Source organism: Schistocerca nitens, chromosome 6 (assembly GCF_023898315.1).
Source record: "Schistocerca nitens isolate TAMUIC-IGC-003100 chromosome 6, iqSchNite1.1, whole genome shotgun sequence".
Taxonomy (NCBI): Eukaryota; Metazoa; Arthropoda; class Insecta; order Orthoptera; family Acrididae; genus Schistocerca; species Schistocerca nitens.
Window position 1 is genome coordinate 249011143 of NC_064619.1, and position 17056 is coordinate 249028198.

Consider the following 17056-nt stretch of genomic DNA (forward strand, 5'->3'; position numbering starts at 1 on the left):
GCTTGTGGGACTGAGATGGAACCCTCAAAATCATCATCTTCTCCTCCTCCCAGTGGAAGGGTGTACCGCCTGAAAGTATTCATACCCAATCCTCCTGTTAATTTGCATCAGTTGAATTACAGTAACAGGGCTCAAGAAGTCACAAATCAAAATTTATTTTTGGTCATTAAGAGGAAAGGTGGGGGGGGGGGGGGGGCATTTGAAAAAGCTTCCCCCTCCTACATCCATAAAGGCTTGGAAGGACTTGCTGGAAGCATGAAGTCTGTTAAGAGGCTGCAGAATTGTTCCCTACTGGTTGAAACTAACAGGGCAAACCAGGTGGAACTACTTACAAAGACTAAAAAATTGGGTGAATGTGATGTAACTGTTGAACTGCATAACTCCCTTAACTCTAGCAAGGGTGTGGTCACATGCTTGGACATTATGGATATCGACATAGCTGAACTTAATGAGCTTTAAAGGGGGTAGTGGACATAGTGCGGAGGATGCATAGGAATAATGGAGAAATTGAGAAGAGCACCACCTTCTTGTGACCTTTAATTTTCGAATGTTGCTTGACCACATCATGGCAAGTTTCCTCCGACTTAGGGTTAGTTGTTATGTACTTAACCCTATGTGGTGCTACAAATGCCAGTGTTTTGGTCACATAACGCTGAGTTGCGGGGGTGAAGCGACCTGTCAGAAATTTGGAAAGGCAGTCCATGAAGCTGGGATTGACTGTCCATCTCCAGCAGTCTGCATTAACTGCTCTGGGAGCCACCTAGTCTGGAGCCGAGACGGCCCTGTTTTTGCAGAGGAATGAAAAATTCCGTAACTAAAAGTCACCAAGTGGATCCCCTGTGTTGAAATCAAAAAGGAATATAAGGCGACGAAACCGCCCGTCTGTACCACTTCTCATGCTTCAGTGGTGCACAGACCTGTTCCTAAGGTTGACTCTTTGATGCAGATGTCATCCAGTGTACAACCATCCACCATCTGTATTTGCATGTGTATATGCCAAGGCAAAACAAGTAAGGATAAAGTAATCCAAGCAGCTGCCACAGAAAAGACCAGCAACAGTTCCATAGTGAGTGTCAAGAAGGAATACGACAAGCAGAGTGCTTCTCAATGCCCCCTTTCCCCCTCATCCTCAAAGAGACAGGGTGCAGGGAAAGGTTTATGACATTCAGGGTCATTCTTTCACATCTGACTGATGAGGAGGAGATCATGAAGTTAGATGCCTTGGCTCCAGGCAGCCCCTCCACTCCACCTCACTCTACAAGTGCTTCACCTTTATGGTGCAAAGACAGGGGTAAATTAAAACGACATTGATGAAATGACTCTCATCCTACAGTGGAACTTGCAGGGTTTCAGGATGCATGTGGAGGAACTCCATCTCTTATCTCAGGGTAGACCACTGTGTCTATGTCTCCAGGAGACTCATTTCCGTCAGTTGTACATCCCTGGACTATGAGGCTATGTTCTCCACAAAAAGGACGACCTGAGTGGAGAGATAGAGGAGGCATAGGTATTTTCGTTAGTACCAACTACCACTCTTCGTCTCTCTCTCTCACTTACGACTACTTTACAAGCAGTTGCTGTATCAGTGCGCATGCATTATCCATTGACAATATGTTCCCTTTACTTGCCCCCACGTGATGTACTTGATGAAGATATCCAACCGACCCTATTACACAGCACCCCTGCCCCTTCATTCTCTATGGTGACTTTAATGCTCACAGTGTGCTTTGGGGCTCTGAAACTACCTGCCCCAGGGATAGAGCAATTGAGAGGCTTCTCATGTCGTCATGCACATACTTGCTAAATGTGGGACAGATCACTCACTTCTGCACAGCAACTGGGTCATTCTCTGCCATTGATCTCTCACTTTGCTCTCCATCTCTTGCTCACACTGCTCAATGGGAAGTGGTTGATGACTTGTACGGAAGTGATCTCTTCCTGATATGGATTCACCTGCCAGATGTGGAATCGGAAAGGGAACTGCCACGATGGGTGCTCGGTAGAGCCAACTGGACACTTTATAGCCAATTGGCTCAGTTTGAACATTGAGCAAATGTTGAGGCATGGGTGGATCGTATTGCCAAAATAATCCACCACACCGCTGCAGCAGCCATTCCACAGGACAGAGGCCACCTGTCTGTTGGTCGAGTGCCGAAAGCTGCTCTGCAGTCTGGACCAGGTGTGCGGCTCTGCATAGGTTCAAGTGTCAGCCAGTTGCAGAGTATCTTGCAGCATTTCAGGTGGCGAGGGCAAAGTGTTGCTGAATTATTGGAGAGAGCAAGAAGAGGTCATGGCAACAGTTCCTGAACACTATTAAACATTCCACTAAAAGTTCCGTTGTGTGGGAGACCATCAGGAGAATTTCTGGAAGAGGAGGCAGGTGCCCTATGGCTGCTGTAATGGCGAACGGCACTCTCCAAACCAATCTGTGAGACATTGCCCAGACTATGGTGGCATATTTTGCCACAGTTACTGCAACAGCCAGTCAGGATCCATGTTTCCAGCGCCATAGAGTGGTTGCTGAAAGCTGTAGTTTGAACTTCCAATCCAGCTCTGATGAAGATTACAACTGTCCATTTTCCATGTGGGAGCTGGATTCTGCATTGTCTGTGGCTTGTGACAAATCTCCTGGTCATGCCATGATCCTTTACAGTATGCTGCGGCACCTCATAAGATGAAACAAAAATTTCTTCCTTGCACTTTTTAATGCCGTTTGGGCGTCAGGTCACTTTCCCAACTTGTAGCGTGAGGCAATTTTAATTTCTCTTTTAAAACCTGGGAAAGGTCATACATGCCCAAGTAGTTACTGTAGTGTTGCCCTCACTAGCTGCATGGAGAAGACCTAGGAGTGGATGGTCAACCGCTGCCTTGTCTGGATCATAGAATCCAGGCAACTCCTTAGTCGCTTTCAGTGTAGGTTCAGGATGTATCGCTCCACCTTTAGTAACCTTGCCCTCCTGGAGGCGGCTATCCAACAGGCTTTCCTACACTGGAATCACCTTGTAGGTATATTTTTTGACATGAAGAAGGCCTACAATACTACTTAGAGGCATCTTATCCTGGAGCAGCTTCACGTATGGGTTTTTCGTGGTTGTCCTTCCCATTTTTATTCAGTTGTTCCTCTCGCCATGATATTTTATATACCAAGTCAGTGACATCCTGTCTGATAACTTTGAGCAGGAGAACGATGTCCCTCAGGTAGCATTTTAAGTGTTACTATCTTTGCCAGAGCTATTAATCACGTTACATCCATAGTGAAAAGTCCTGTCAAGTGTTCTTTGTTTGTGGATGACTTCTCTGGTTTTGCTCTTCTTCAAGCCTCGCAACGACGGCACATCAGTAGCAACTAACTCTTCGATGTTTGGGTGATTGGGTGCAGAAACGTGATCTTAAGTTTTCCATCTAGAAGTCTGTGTGTGTTCTTCTTAACCATTCTTGTTCCATTTTAAATTTTGCTGAGTTGAGGATGAGGGACACTGTCCTTACTTTTAAAGACACAGTGAGGTTTCTGGACCCCATATTTGAGTCTAAGCTTATGTGGGTACCAAATCTTACGGACCTGAAAAACGGGTCACTTAAGGCTTTAAGTATTTTTAAATGTCTTAGCAACAGTACATGGGGAGCAGACGGGACTTGTCTGGTCTGTTTTTACAGGGCATTTGTGTGATCTCGGATCGATTATGGGTGCATGGTGTATATGTCTGTGAGACCCTCTTATTTAAATATGTTGGATGCGGTGCACCAGGAAGGGATTCGGTGGCCACTGGGGCAATTCAGACAAGCCTACCAAGCCTCTGTGCAGAGGCGAGTGAACCACCACTTCACGTCAGGCCTACTTACAGTGCGTCTGGCGTATAAAACACTGTCCGCACCATAATTACTCGCCTACCATACCATTTCTCAGCCTCCACTGGAAAAGCTTTTTCGTAACCAGCAACAGGCAATGAGGCCCTATTGGATTTTTGCACAGGATTGTCTTCTAGAGATGGGTGTGGCTGGTCTTCATGCTTTACATCGCAGTGGGAGCAGATTTCCACCTTGGCCTCTCCAGAGCTCAGACTTGTTTTAGACTTGATGAATTTCAAGAAAGATCACACGTCAGATTTCAATCTCTGTTTTTTCAAACAGTGGTAAATCCAGGATGGAATGTAACAATACCAGAGAAGGAAAGTTGCTGCTCACCATATAGCGGAAATGCTGAGTCGTGATAGGCGCAGCAAAAAGATTCATACAATTATAGCTTTCGGTCATTAAGGCCTTTGTCAGCAGTACACACACATACACACACGCACTCACACAAACGCAACTTGCACACACGTCTGCAGTCTCAGAGAACTGAAACCACTCCGCGAAGAGCAGCACCAGTGTATGATGGGAGTGACTACTGGGTGAGGGTAAGGAGGAGACTGAGGCAGGGAGGAAGAGGGATAGTATGATGGGAGTAGTGGACAGTGAAGTGTTGCATTTGAGACGAAGGGCAGGAGAGAAGGTGCGGAGGGGGTAAATAGCGGAAAAGAGAGAAATTAAAAGACTGGGTATGGCGGTTGGGAGTGGTGTATCAGTAGGCTATTTTCCTGTGTTAAAAATATGGTTCATGTTGTTGTTATTCTGATTGATTGTAACTCACTCAAAATTAAGGAATTTCAGAATTTCTGCTAATGGGTCCTTATATTATAACTAGATTGTCGGCTATTAGTCATGAGGTATGACAAAAAAATTCTTGGTAAAACTTTGTGCTGATTTCTTGGAATTTCAGAATTTCTGCTAATGGGTCCTTATATTATAACTAGATTGTCGGCTATTAGTCATGAGGTATGACAAAAAAAATTCTTGTTAAAACTTTGTGCTGATTTCTTATGTGTGTAGAAGACACTCAACAGAGAGAGTGTATCTGTCAGGCATCCTGTGACACAATGAGTAGTGCATGCATGCGACTGTAGTGCAAGAGATCACGTGTTCAAATCCTGGAAAATAGCATTAGCAGGAACTGATTGTAGCAGTTGCTTCAATTGTGGGGTGTATTATATATAGCTTCACATTAGTCCTCTCAACAGATACCCCTCTGTTGTGGTTGTACCTATGGTACACATATCTTTATCAGTGAGGCATGCAAGCCACCCCACCAACGGCAAGGTCCATGGTTCATGGGCCATCCTATTCCACTTTTCTCCAATATTGGGTTGTTATTTTTCATAGTTTCAGGTAACTCGACATTTCTTTTGAACATAAACCTTTTGTTTCATGTAGAAACTCAAATTATGTCTTGGAGGCTATGTGGTTTGGCAACCCTATTTTATAAGTGTCCAGACATACGTTACAATTATCCCCCTAATCCCCCATAAGTTGGATTTCATGTTTTGCTAAGCCAGATATGTCATTTAAGACATATGAAATAATTCAAGATCCTCTGTCTCATATATTTCTTTGATTTCTGTAATATTCTGAAGTAGTGTAGGCACTTGGTAACAAAAAAACTTTCATTTAGGTTTAACACATTAAATATTTGCAAAAGTATTCTAATACTACAAAAAATTAACATGTTTGCTTACTTTTAGCTGTAGACCTAATAAAGCTACTACCACTATATTCAACAGTTCCTAGATGCAATGTAGAAGTTGGGTAGTTAATGACGTAGCTACTCTATTTTTAGCTTGTGGCAAATTTTACAGTTCTTCTAATTTTCTTGGTTGTCATGTAAAAATTCTAGAAATAATCTTCTTCTTGGTTCACATTCTTTTTTGGATATACGACACATGCATAAAGTTAGTTTGCATGTATATAAACTTTTATAACATAGCAGAGTACAGACGTCTGCTGTGCCAAAAAAAGGAGGTTACAAAGTAAAGAGATACAGGTTTCTATCCTGACTATCACTGAAAATTGTGTCAGTTTCGGAAAAGTATAGCTTGAAAGATCTGTTGATTAAATCCCACTTAACATTACTTTCCCCTTCTGCAGTACTGCACATGTGCAAGATACACTGATTTGTAATGTGCATTCACAAGTGCATAACAACACTCCTATATTCAAACAAATGCTTTAATTAATGCTGCTTTGCATAAATTAACAATAAGTGCAAAATAGCATTGACTTCATTAAATGTTGTTTGAACGTATGAAAAATTTTTTTTCATGTAAATACTGTTTATCTGAATGAAAATTCCCATTTCAGAAAATCATTCACATCCTGTAACAGAAATCTGCAACCAGATCCACGCCTACGAGACCCAGAGGTAGAGTATTTTTTGTTGCTTCTGATACTTATTAACAAATATATATGTGTGTGTGTGTGTTTTACCTCAGTTAATGTTTGTGCTCACAGGTTGCCCCTACAATCAGTGCCAGATAAGAAGTTAGAAGAGTTTCCAAGTTTGGGGCATAGAAAACTTCAAACTGTTAGCAAAAATGAAGAAAACTTCGCACCACGTAATGCCAGTAATGCCACAGGTGATGGTATATGGCCTACAAATTTCAAGTACAGAAATGTTGAAAAAGTTGAACACCAGAATTCAGCTGTATCTCACAAGCATTCAGACATCAACACTTCCACAAAATCAGGGATGAGCAACATTCCACCGACTGAAATCCTTACAGCGGTGCCGCGAATAAGTTTCAAGGAAACTAGTTCTGGAAATACTTACTGTAATCAGCACCATGAGAAAGAACATGCACTATCAGCAGGTGAAAGTAATATCATCTCCCAATTTACAACCAACGATTGTGAATTTCCTAGATGTAATCCTTTGCTCAGTGATGCAAAACCAGATTTGACAGATACAAAAGAGACAGCTTCATCTGCTTCTACAAATAATATAACTTTGAGAGCAAGAAACAATTTTAGGGTAGGTGAAAAGTACCAGGTAAGATGAGATTTCTGAATGTCCTTATACTCCCTGTTGTGCCGTAACTATTAACGTTGCTTTGTTATTAGGTGCATCCTTCTAATCATACCAACAGTGAAGGGTCTGGAACTGCAGTACAGATGTCCACTGTGCCACATAAAGCAGATGTCGTCTGTGAGCCGGGACATTATGCCACAGGTACTACAAATATTTACTATACAGAAATGCATGCATGCTTACCGTATTTACTCGAATCTAAGCCACACTTTTTTTCCGGTTTTTGTAATCCAAAAAACCGCCTGCGGCTTAGAATCGAGCGCAAAGCGGAAGTTCTGAAAAATGTTGGTAGGTGCCGCCACAACTAACTTCTGTCGTCGAATATATGTAGCGCTTCGCAGGCACAAAGATAAATACTGGCACCAAAACCTTTGCGTCAATAAATAAATTAAAAAAAAAAAAAAAAAAAAAAAGGGTGGAAGACGAGCTTTTTTTTCTCCGCCCTGAGTTTCGACCACTGCATTTTCATACATTATCCAACGAAATAAATACAAATTCCGTATTGTTCATCTTCGAATGTAGCAGCATTTCAATGCACTACGAAAATCTGACTGGCAAGACTGTTTGGGATGTTTGTCAAAATGGCCAACAATGCGTTCTGAATTTTTTCCTACCTGTGAAAAGAGATGGTTGCTAATAGGAACTTTTATAAATTGTGAATCACATGCAGTATTCTCTTCACCATAATAATAATAATAATAATAAATATAAACATTTTGCCATGTATTCTTTCGTGTTTGCTGCTATCTCATTTAAATCCTGTCTGCCTAATAAACTACGAAACTAGAGTGAGACAACAGCAAACGCGGAAGAATATACATATCATGTCATATTTATATTCGTATTATTCTTATGGCGAATAGTGATACAGTCAGAAATGAAGCACGGCAATTGATTAGATTTTTAAATCTAAGATGACTCTAATTGTCCGCAAAGATTTTCAAAAGGAGAAAATTTTTCGCTAAACTTTCGATCATACAGATCATTTGGTTCTTGTTGATCATTATTAAAGAAAGCAGCAGTGTGAGTAACAACAAATAGCAGTCTCTTGCCACTGTTTCGCTAATGAGACAATTCCTCTCTTTTTTTAAAAAAATTGTAAGCGGCGGTAGCGCGCATAAAAGCAAGCCATTCCGCGAGCGGCGACAGATCGTAAACACTCATTATCAGAATGCGACAAACAATGCATGACACAGTACAGTAATGCATTTTCAGCATTGAGTGATGTAAACACTTATAACAAAGAGAACGGCATTTATCAGATCAAAGAAAAATAAGCAATCAATTCAAACCAGACGAAGCACGTGAAAAAGGAAGGGTACCTGTATAAATACGGACAGAGCGCCTGACGCACAGCAACGGCTACTTGGTAAAGCTTAACTGCTAAGCTTACGACTTGAACCAAACTACTGTAGCTGTATCGTCATTCATTCGACCTAAATTTTGTCTCATATTACAATGGACCAACTTTGTTTCGATTTGGAGGTGCGGCCTAAAACTTTTCTCTCCCCTTGAATTTCGAGTCTCAGATTTCTGGTGCGGCTTAGATTCGGGAAAATTTTTTTTTCCTCGATTTCGAATCTCATTTTTCAGGTGCGGCTTAAATTCGAGTAAATACGGTACTCTCCTCTCCCAGACATCATCTGACCCATGCCACCATATCTCTATCGTCTTCTCCCATCCTGGTACCCTCCAGGCTTTTATCCAGTAACATGTTGACCGACATGGTGTGTAAATAGAAGATAGCAAAATGAAAGACGAAGTCTTAAATTTTGTGTTCAAAAAATCATTCACAGAGGAGGATTGTACAGACATGACCATCGTGCAGGCTCTTGTATGGACGAAAAAATAGGTGTCCCTGGTGTTGAGAAGCCACAGAAAGAGTTGAAAACAAGTAAATCACCAGGTCTGGTCTGAATCCCAGTTCAGTTTTATAGAAAGTACTGTGTTGCATTGGCCCGTTACTTAGCTTACATTTATCACAAATCTCTCACCCAGCAGAAATTCCCACACAACTGGATAAAAGCCCAGGTGACTGCTGTGTATAAGAAGGATAAAAAAAACGGACCCACAAAATTACGGAACCATATTCTTAACATCAGTATGCTGCAGAACTCTTGAACGTATCCTAAGTTTAAATATAACAAATTCCATTGAGGCAGGAAAACCTCTATTCATAAGTCAGCACAGATTTAGAAAGCATCACTCATGTGAGACTTAGCTTGCCTTTTTCTCACACTATATCCTATGAAATATGGATGAAGGGTAACAGGCAGACTCCATATTCCTGGATTTCCAGAGAGCGTTCAACATGGTGTGCCAGTGTAGACTGCTAATGAAGGTCCAAGCATATGGAATAGGTTCCTAGATATGTGAGTGGCTCAAAGACTTCTTGTTGTCCTTGATGGGGAGTGTTCATTAGAGACAAGGGTATAATCAGGAGTGTCCCAGGAAGGTGTTATACTGCTGATCTTGTTCTCTACATATATAAACGATCTGACAGATAGTGTGAGCAATCTGCAACTGTTTGCTGATGCCATTGTAGTATACGAGAAAGTATCATTGTTCAGTAAATGTAGAAGAATACATGATGACTTGGACATAATTTCTGTTTGATGTGATGAACGGCAACTTGCTCTAAATGTAGAAAAATATAGGTTAATGCAGATGAGTAGGAAATAGAATCTTGTAACGTTCAAATACATATCAGTGGTGTGCTGCTTGACAAAATCATGGTAATTAAATATCTAGACACATTGTTGCAAAAGAATATGAAATGGAATGACCACATACGGACAGAAGTAGATAAGGGGAATGATCAACTTTGGTTTATTGGAAGAGTTTCAGGAGACTGGATGTAGAACACAGAAGTGTGACCCAGTCTTGAGTACTTCTTGAGTATTTGGGATCCACATGAAGTTGAGTTAAAGGAAGACATTGAAGTAATTCAGATGTGTGATACTTGATTTGTTACCGGTAGATATATCAACACCTGAGTGTTGGGGAGATGCTTCATGAACTCAAATGGGAATCCCTAAAAGGTAGGTCACATTCTTTTTGTGAAACATAGTATGTGATAGTACCCTTCACCATACACTGTACAGTGCCTTGCTGAGTGTGTATGTAGATGTAGGTTTAAAGCTGATTCTCAAAACTTTGCAGATAGTCTTACTTGGGGTATATTTTGAGTGTCATCCAGTTCAGTTTCTTCAGTATCTCCATGACATTCTTCTTCCATGGGTCAAACAAATGTGGGACAGTTCATGTTGCCCTTTGCTGTATACATTCAGAATCCCCATTTAGTCCTGTTTGATGTGGGTCCCACATACATAAACAATATTCTAGGATGGATAGCATGAGAGTTTTCTCAGCAATCTCCTTTGCAAACTGATTGCATTTCCCTAGTATCCTACCAATGAACCGAAGCCTGCAACCTGCTTTACCTACGACCAAGTGTAAGTGATCATTCCATTTCATATCCATGCGAATTGTTACACTTGGATATTTTTATCAGCTGACTGACTCCATTTGTGGTTTGTTGATATTGTAATCATAGGATATTGTGTTTTTTTGTTTTGTGAAGTGCACAATTTTACACTTATGGACGTTTAAAATGAGTTACCAATCTTGACACCACTTTGAAATCTTATCAAGGTCTTTCTCACAGTTTGTGCAGCTTCTTCTCAGACAGTATTTCATCACAAATAACTGCATCACCTATAAAACTCTCAGATTATTATTAATATTCCATGTGAGGTCTCTAATATACAGTCTGACATCAAGCGTTCCTCCACATTTCCTTGGGGCACCCATGGTATCACTGCTGCATCTGTCAGTGACTCCCCATCCAAGAATACTTTCTACACTCTCCCAACTAAGAAATTCTCAGCCTAGTCACAAATTTTGCTTGATATTCCATGCAGCCACACTTTTGATAATAAGTGTAGATGTGGTATTGAGTCAAAAGCTATTCTGAAATGAAATTGATTAACCACATAAGCTCAGTGTACGTAAAGCAGGTGATGAACACAAGGGCCAGAGGCTGGGAACTCACACTCAAACTGCAAAACTGCCCACAAAGAACTTGTGCGTCCCTTCTTAGAACACTGCTCAGATGTATGGGACCCACACCAAATAGGACTAAAGGTGATATTGAGCATATATAAAGAAGGGCATCAAGATTGGTTGCAAGTTTGTTTGACTCGCAGAAGTGTCATGGAAATTTTGAAAAACCTGAATTAGAAGACTCTTGAAGATAGATGAAGATTGTCTCACAACAGGCTACTTATGAAATTTCAAAACCAAGTGTTAAATGAAGAATGTAGAGAAAATCTTCATTCCACTACATATTGTTACCAAAGCGAGCATGAAGATGAGATTATGCTAACTACAACGTGCACAAAGGAATAGAAGTGATATTCTGCCCATGCTCCATTCGTGACTAGAATAGAAAGAAACTCTTGACATGTGACATCATGCTAACTTCTCAGTGCCTTGCAGAGTGTGTAATCAGATGAAGAGACAGTACTGAGAATACACTAGACATACCAATAGGTAGAGCAGATGTACTGTTTAATCATCCAGTTCTAGGTATTTCATATTTTAGAGCCGGCCGCGGTGGTCTAGCGGTTCTGGCGCTGCAGTCCGGAACCGCGGGACTGCTACGGTCGCAGGTTCGAATCCTGCCTCGGGCATGGGTGTGTGTGATGTCTTTAGGTTAGTTAGGTTTAAGTAGTTCTAAGTTCTAGGGGACTTATGACCTAAGATGTTGAGTCCCATAGTGCTCAGAGCCATTTGAACCATATTTTAGAGAACTTCTTTTGCTCATAAAATTTTTGAAACTATGAAAAGAAACATCCATATGCCAGTACCAGAATGATGCAAGCATTTGCACAAGGAATTTATGCACACTCAGTCCCATTTTGAAATAACAAGCAAATAATTCTGTGGAAATGATCCCATTTCAGCACCATGATTGATCATGACTACATACATAAATGATCTTGGAGATCGTTCTAGTGCTTCTGGCTATTATATATTTTTGAAATTTGAAACAGTAAATTTGATTGAATGCTGCTCTCATATGCCATTCTTTGAAGTGTGACAAGGGAGCAGTAATACTCATCATTTTGGAAGTGATCCTTGTCTAACCAACAAGTTAGCCTAAGAAATGGATTTGCCACTCCAGGTGTCTTCCTCTGAAAAATAATTCAAAGACAAGCACACATATAAGAAAAAAAATGTAGTTTTCTTGGCAAAGGTATTGTCCAAAGAAAATGTCATTATCCATAAATTCTTGCAGTCTGAGAATCTATACAACAGGATTTGTTAAAGAATAGGTATATGTAAAAGAAAATGGGCAGTCAACTATTAGATAAATGAAAATGTTTTTATCTGATCGCAACGACAGATAGCAATTGAATGCTTACTCTGGCATTTCTGACATGTCACCTCAATTAATGTTTAGGTCTCCTACCATAGGAAAATTTCCTTGCATTGTTCAGTACTCAGTAGATCAGAAAAAATAATGTTACACTCTATCAGTGTCTATGAGATGAATGTGGCCAGCTGGAAGGAAGAGACTGGATCTGGCCTGTGGTCTATAATTTGATGAGATGTATCAACTAAGACACTAATATTTATATAGTAGGTGGCATATGGACACGTTTTACTGTAGTTTGTTACATGCTTGAGAAATTTTATATGCTATGGATAGAGTCACTTAATTTGCCAGTCCAGCCTGCGAACAGCTCATCTCTAACACAAGAGATTGTGTGACTACCAGCCCTAATAAATGACTTTTTATAGTTTGTGTCACCTTATCATCTTAAATATATCACTTTAATGATATGAATATAATAGAGGGAAACATTCCACGCGGGAAAAATATATCTAAAAACAAAGATGATGTGACTCTGCCGAATCTCTTTGCCTTTACAAATGTCTGCTTGTGTCTGTGTATGTGCGGATGGATATGTGTGTATGTGCGAGTGTATACCTGTCCTTTTTTCCCCCTAAGGTAAGTCTTTCCGCTCCCGTGATTGGAATGACTCCTTACCCTCTCCCTTAAAACCCACATCCTTTCGTCTTTCCCTCTCCTTCCCTCTTTCCTGATTAAGGAACCGTTGGTTGCGAAAGCTAGAATTTTGTGTGTATGATTGTGTTTGTTTGTGTGTCTATCGACCTGCCAGCGCTTTCGTATGGTAAGTCACATCATCTTTGTTTTTAGATATAAATACATCACTTGTTAATTACTTATGATCAAAATATTTTTACATGTATTCCCTGTGAATGAGAATATTGTTTTGGAATCTGGCCAAGAACTAAATTAAAGAAGATGCTTGATCTTCAGGATTAGTATAACCCAATTTGAAATATTAAAAGAAATTAAACTTCTCATAATCTTCAGTAATGTACTGAACGCTGCAACTACAATAGTAAAAGATCTAATGTTTTACAAGCAATACATGAGATGTTAAGATTGTAGCCTATTTCAAGAAAATTCTGTAAATTTATTGACAACTGCATAACAAGATGTTTTGTGGCAATGAAAAGAAATAGAAGTCTAGTTTTCAAGCTGAGAACTGCAGTCAGTACTAAAAGGCATATTTAGTGGAACAGAGTTATCTCAGTGGTTGCCAGGCCACAAATACAAAGATCCTAGCTTCAATTCCCAGTCAATCCAATGATTTTTTCTATCACTTACCACTTGTTTCATTTCTGGCAGTGATTTTGTAATGTGAAAAATATCAAGAATGCGGGAAGACACTATCAATGCCTTCTCTGCGCAATAGCAGTGGAAATACTGTTGATGACAGTGCTGCTACAGCAAAATTACTACTTATTGCCTTCTAAAATTCCTTCCCCAAATAAGGTGAAGTAAATATTCCAGTATTCAAATCAAGAAGGCTGCCAACATGAGTAACTTAGAAGTAGATATCCTCAGATTAGTGAGACAACTTAAATCACTTAATAAAAGAAATTCTTCTTAGATATCCTCAGAGTAGTGAGACAACTTAAATCACTTAATAAAAGAAATTCTTCTGGCCCAGATTGTATGGCAGTCAGGTTCCTTTCAGAGAATGCTGATGAGATAGCTCCATACATAACAATCATATACAACTGCTCGGTTGACAAAAGATCCATACCCAAACACTGGAAAGTTGCACAGGTCACACCTATATTCAAGAAAGGCAGTAGGAGTAACCCACTAAACTACAGGCCCATCTCATTAACACCGATATGCAGCAGGATTTTTTAACATATGTTGTGTTCAAGCCTCATGAATCACCTATTGACAGTCAACACAGATTTGGAAAACATCATTCTTGTGAAACACAAGTAGCTGTTTGCTCACACAAAGTGTTGAGTGCTGTCGACAAAGGATTTCAAATTGATTCCATAGTTTTAGATTTTCAGAAGGCTTTTGACACTGATGTCACAAGTGGCTTATAATCAAAGTGCATGCTTATGTAATTTTGTCTCAGTTATGTGACTGGATTCATCTTTTCAAGCATTTTCTTTACAGTTGCAAAAAAACTTGTACACCTTGTATGTAACACTCTGTTGACTGGGTGTCTTGAAACTATCATCGTAGCTTCAAACAAAAATAGCAACACTACCCAATGAAAACTACTGCTCTCTGAACAAACACCAAATGTACACTTCCATGTGTCAAACACTTGAATAAATGCTGGATAGAGGGTAGCAACAAAGTTGCAAAGCTTTGCCAGTAGCAGCACTAATAAAGCACATTACTGCCACATAAACCGTGTTAACAATAGTTTTACGTTAGACATCTGTTGCTTCTTAATATGCTACCTGGACTGTACCGAACAGCAGAAATGACTCTGTGGTAATGTGTGAGCTTACATGTCATGCAGCTGGCCGGTCTAGAGAAAAGGCTCCTCATTGATGCTTAGAAACACAGGGAAGACAAGGTCTGGAAGGACTGACCGACCCCTACCCACATTTCCTCTGCTCCCTAGTATAAGTGTGATCACTGATCATAATACACACACAATATCTCTGTGAGGGAAAAAGTGGAGAAGAAAGCTTTTGGAGTTGTCAAAAGACATTGATGTGGTGGCATTCCATGTAGTAATCATGTTGTAAGTAGGTGTCCATAACCTGATGTGGCACAAGGTGGCGTCATAATGATGTGGAGTAGCTGTTGTTGCCCATATGGCAGCCACAGTCGAGGAATGGCTGGGATGAGGCTAAGTGTGAGGCTGTGGTAGCTGTTTACTAAGCTGCTGTTACTGTTTGTACAGTTGTTGCTCTACAAGTTTGAGACTAGACTGTTTTATAATGAAAGTAAAGTCTTAATAAATTTCAGTTTAAAACAAGCAACAGAGCTGTAGTGATTTAAAATCTTCATCCCGAATTTTATTGTAACCTCAGGGGAAAAAAAGACACTTTCAGAATAGACAGTAATACATCATTCTGTTAACAAAAATAACTAACAGCAAAAATTGCCTGCTATCTACAAGGGTAAACTGAATGAAGGCAGCACTGGGACAAAATACAGTACTTTGCTTAGAAAAGTAATGATAGGCAATCTGCTTTATGTTGAAACTTGGTATTGATGTAGTGAAGATATTTACAACAGGAATGGTGTCCCAGAATGATCATGATGGCTCTGTTGTTAGCGGTGAGGTTAAAGATATCAAACTGTTACTATTACTGATCTGTGCATAATATAATAGATTATATCAGGCAGGCTTGTCCTTTTATAACTTTTGAAAGAAAGTACTAGCAGTAGTGTGGGGTCTGGGATCAACTTGTTTTTGCCCTAGTCGACATCGAGTATTGTTAGCTCTACAAGAAGACTGGCCACATATTCACCATCTGTTTGAGGAGAAATAGAAGTTCTTTCAGTGCCAAGAAGCATTTGCATTTTAACTCATGGATCAGGAAAACACAGAGTGAAGCTAAAGATATTGTATCAGCTGAAAAAGATCAGCAGCAATGAAATTATCAGCAGTGAAGATGGAGGTAAAACTACATACCATTCGAAACCGTGGCTGTACAATCAAATTCTTGCGGGATAGTGGTGCAACCTCCTCACTGTTAAACCTGGATGCTTACGAATTTCTGGAATCACTGGAGTAGTTCAATTTAAAATGAAACATTTAGCAGAGTCTGGATTGAGCTAAAGATAAAAATAATGGCAGTGGTCAACTACAGTGGAACTACCAAAAATCTTACACGAATGTCCGCTATATGGTGAGTAGCAACTTTCCTTCTCTGTTACATTCATGTTTGTCATCTCTCAAAAAGCAGCAAATACCTGTGGCATGAACTGGTTCAGTATCTTCATTCCAAATTTCAGTAAGACTAGGTCACTGATTGCAAACTTGAGGGGTCAAAATAGTGTTAAAGAAGCTGAGAAGAAAATATACCAGGATAATGAATCCCTTTTTCAGCCTGGTTGATGCTCCTGCAAAACCTACAAAGCAGTCTTGAAACTGAAGAGGAGTTGCGACGCCAAAATTTTTCAACCCCAGGTCAGTACCATTTGATGTGATGATTGAGCCAGTCAGAGGGCTACACCAAAGCACAATGAATTGATAATAATCTGTGGAGATTTAAAAGTGGCAGTAAATCCTCTACTGGAAATTCAACACTCCCCTTGTGTTAGCAAGACCAGACGCAGAACCTATTGGTGATAGATCGTCTGAACTCGATGAGGTTGCTGCTGGAGATGCACGTGCCCATCATATCTTGCTGTAGGTACCTGAAATACACTGACCAGTGTCTTTCAGATGATAGTGTCCCCTTTGCATGGTAGAAGCATTGCTCGTGGATTCGACGGACTCGGAGTCTGGATGAATGGCTCTAATGGTGTAGAAGTCTGACAATAGTTGGTGGTCGAATAATACCACACACTTTTTTGAAGGGATGCCGAATTACTTTCCTTTGTGGTAGTTTACACAATCACTTTTCATTCATCCTCGCCGTATGCAGATTGCAATGGCCTTACACTCATGTATTGTGCCAAAACAATGACAGTTACATTTAACAAACTCCAAACAGTGCCACAATTTAACTGTTAATGCATATTCTATCGTTTGATCAGCGGGATCTGTGCCCAATTCACAACAGCTCATGTCCACCACCCCTTCCCAACTGCCACAGGTGAGGAAAGTGCTTGAG

At 40.2% G+C, this 17056-nt stretch overlaps 1 protein-coding gene across 4 annotated transcripts in view; it reads left to right on the forward strand.

Moving 5' to 3' along the window:
* Positions 1-17056, forward strand: part of LOC126262995 (mitotic checkpoint serine/threonine-protein kinase BUB1-like) — a 245335-nt gene that overhangs the window by 128417 nt on the left and 99862 nt on the right. For 2 of the 4 annotated variants that reach the window (XM_049959949.1, XM_049959951.1), the window contains exons 8-10: positions 6172-6232; positions 6322-6859; positions 6931-7039. In XM_049959949.1, the coding sequence (XP_049815906.1) occupies positions 6172-6232; positions 6322-6859; positions 6931-7039 (708 nt within the window). The remainder of the gene's footprint in view (positions 1-6171; positions 6233-6321; positions 6860-6930; positions 7040-17056) is intronic. The other 2 variants (XM_049959950.1, XM_049959952.1) reach the window with 1 other exon arrangement.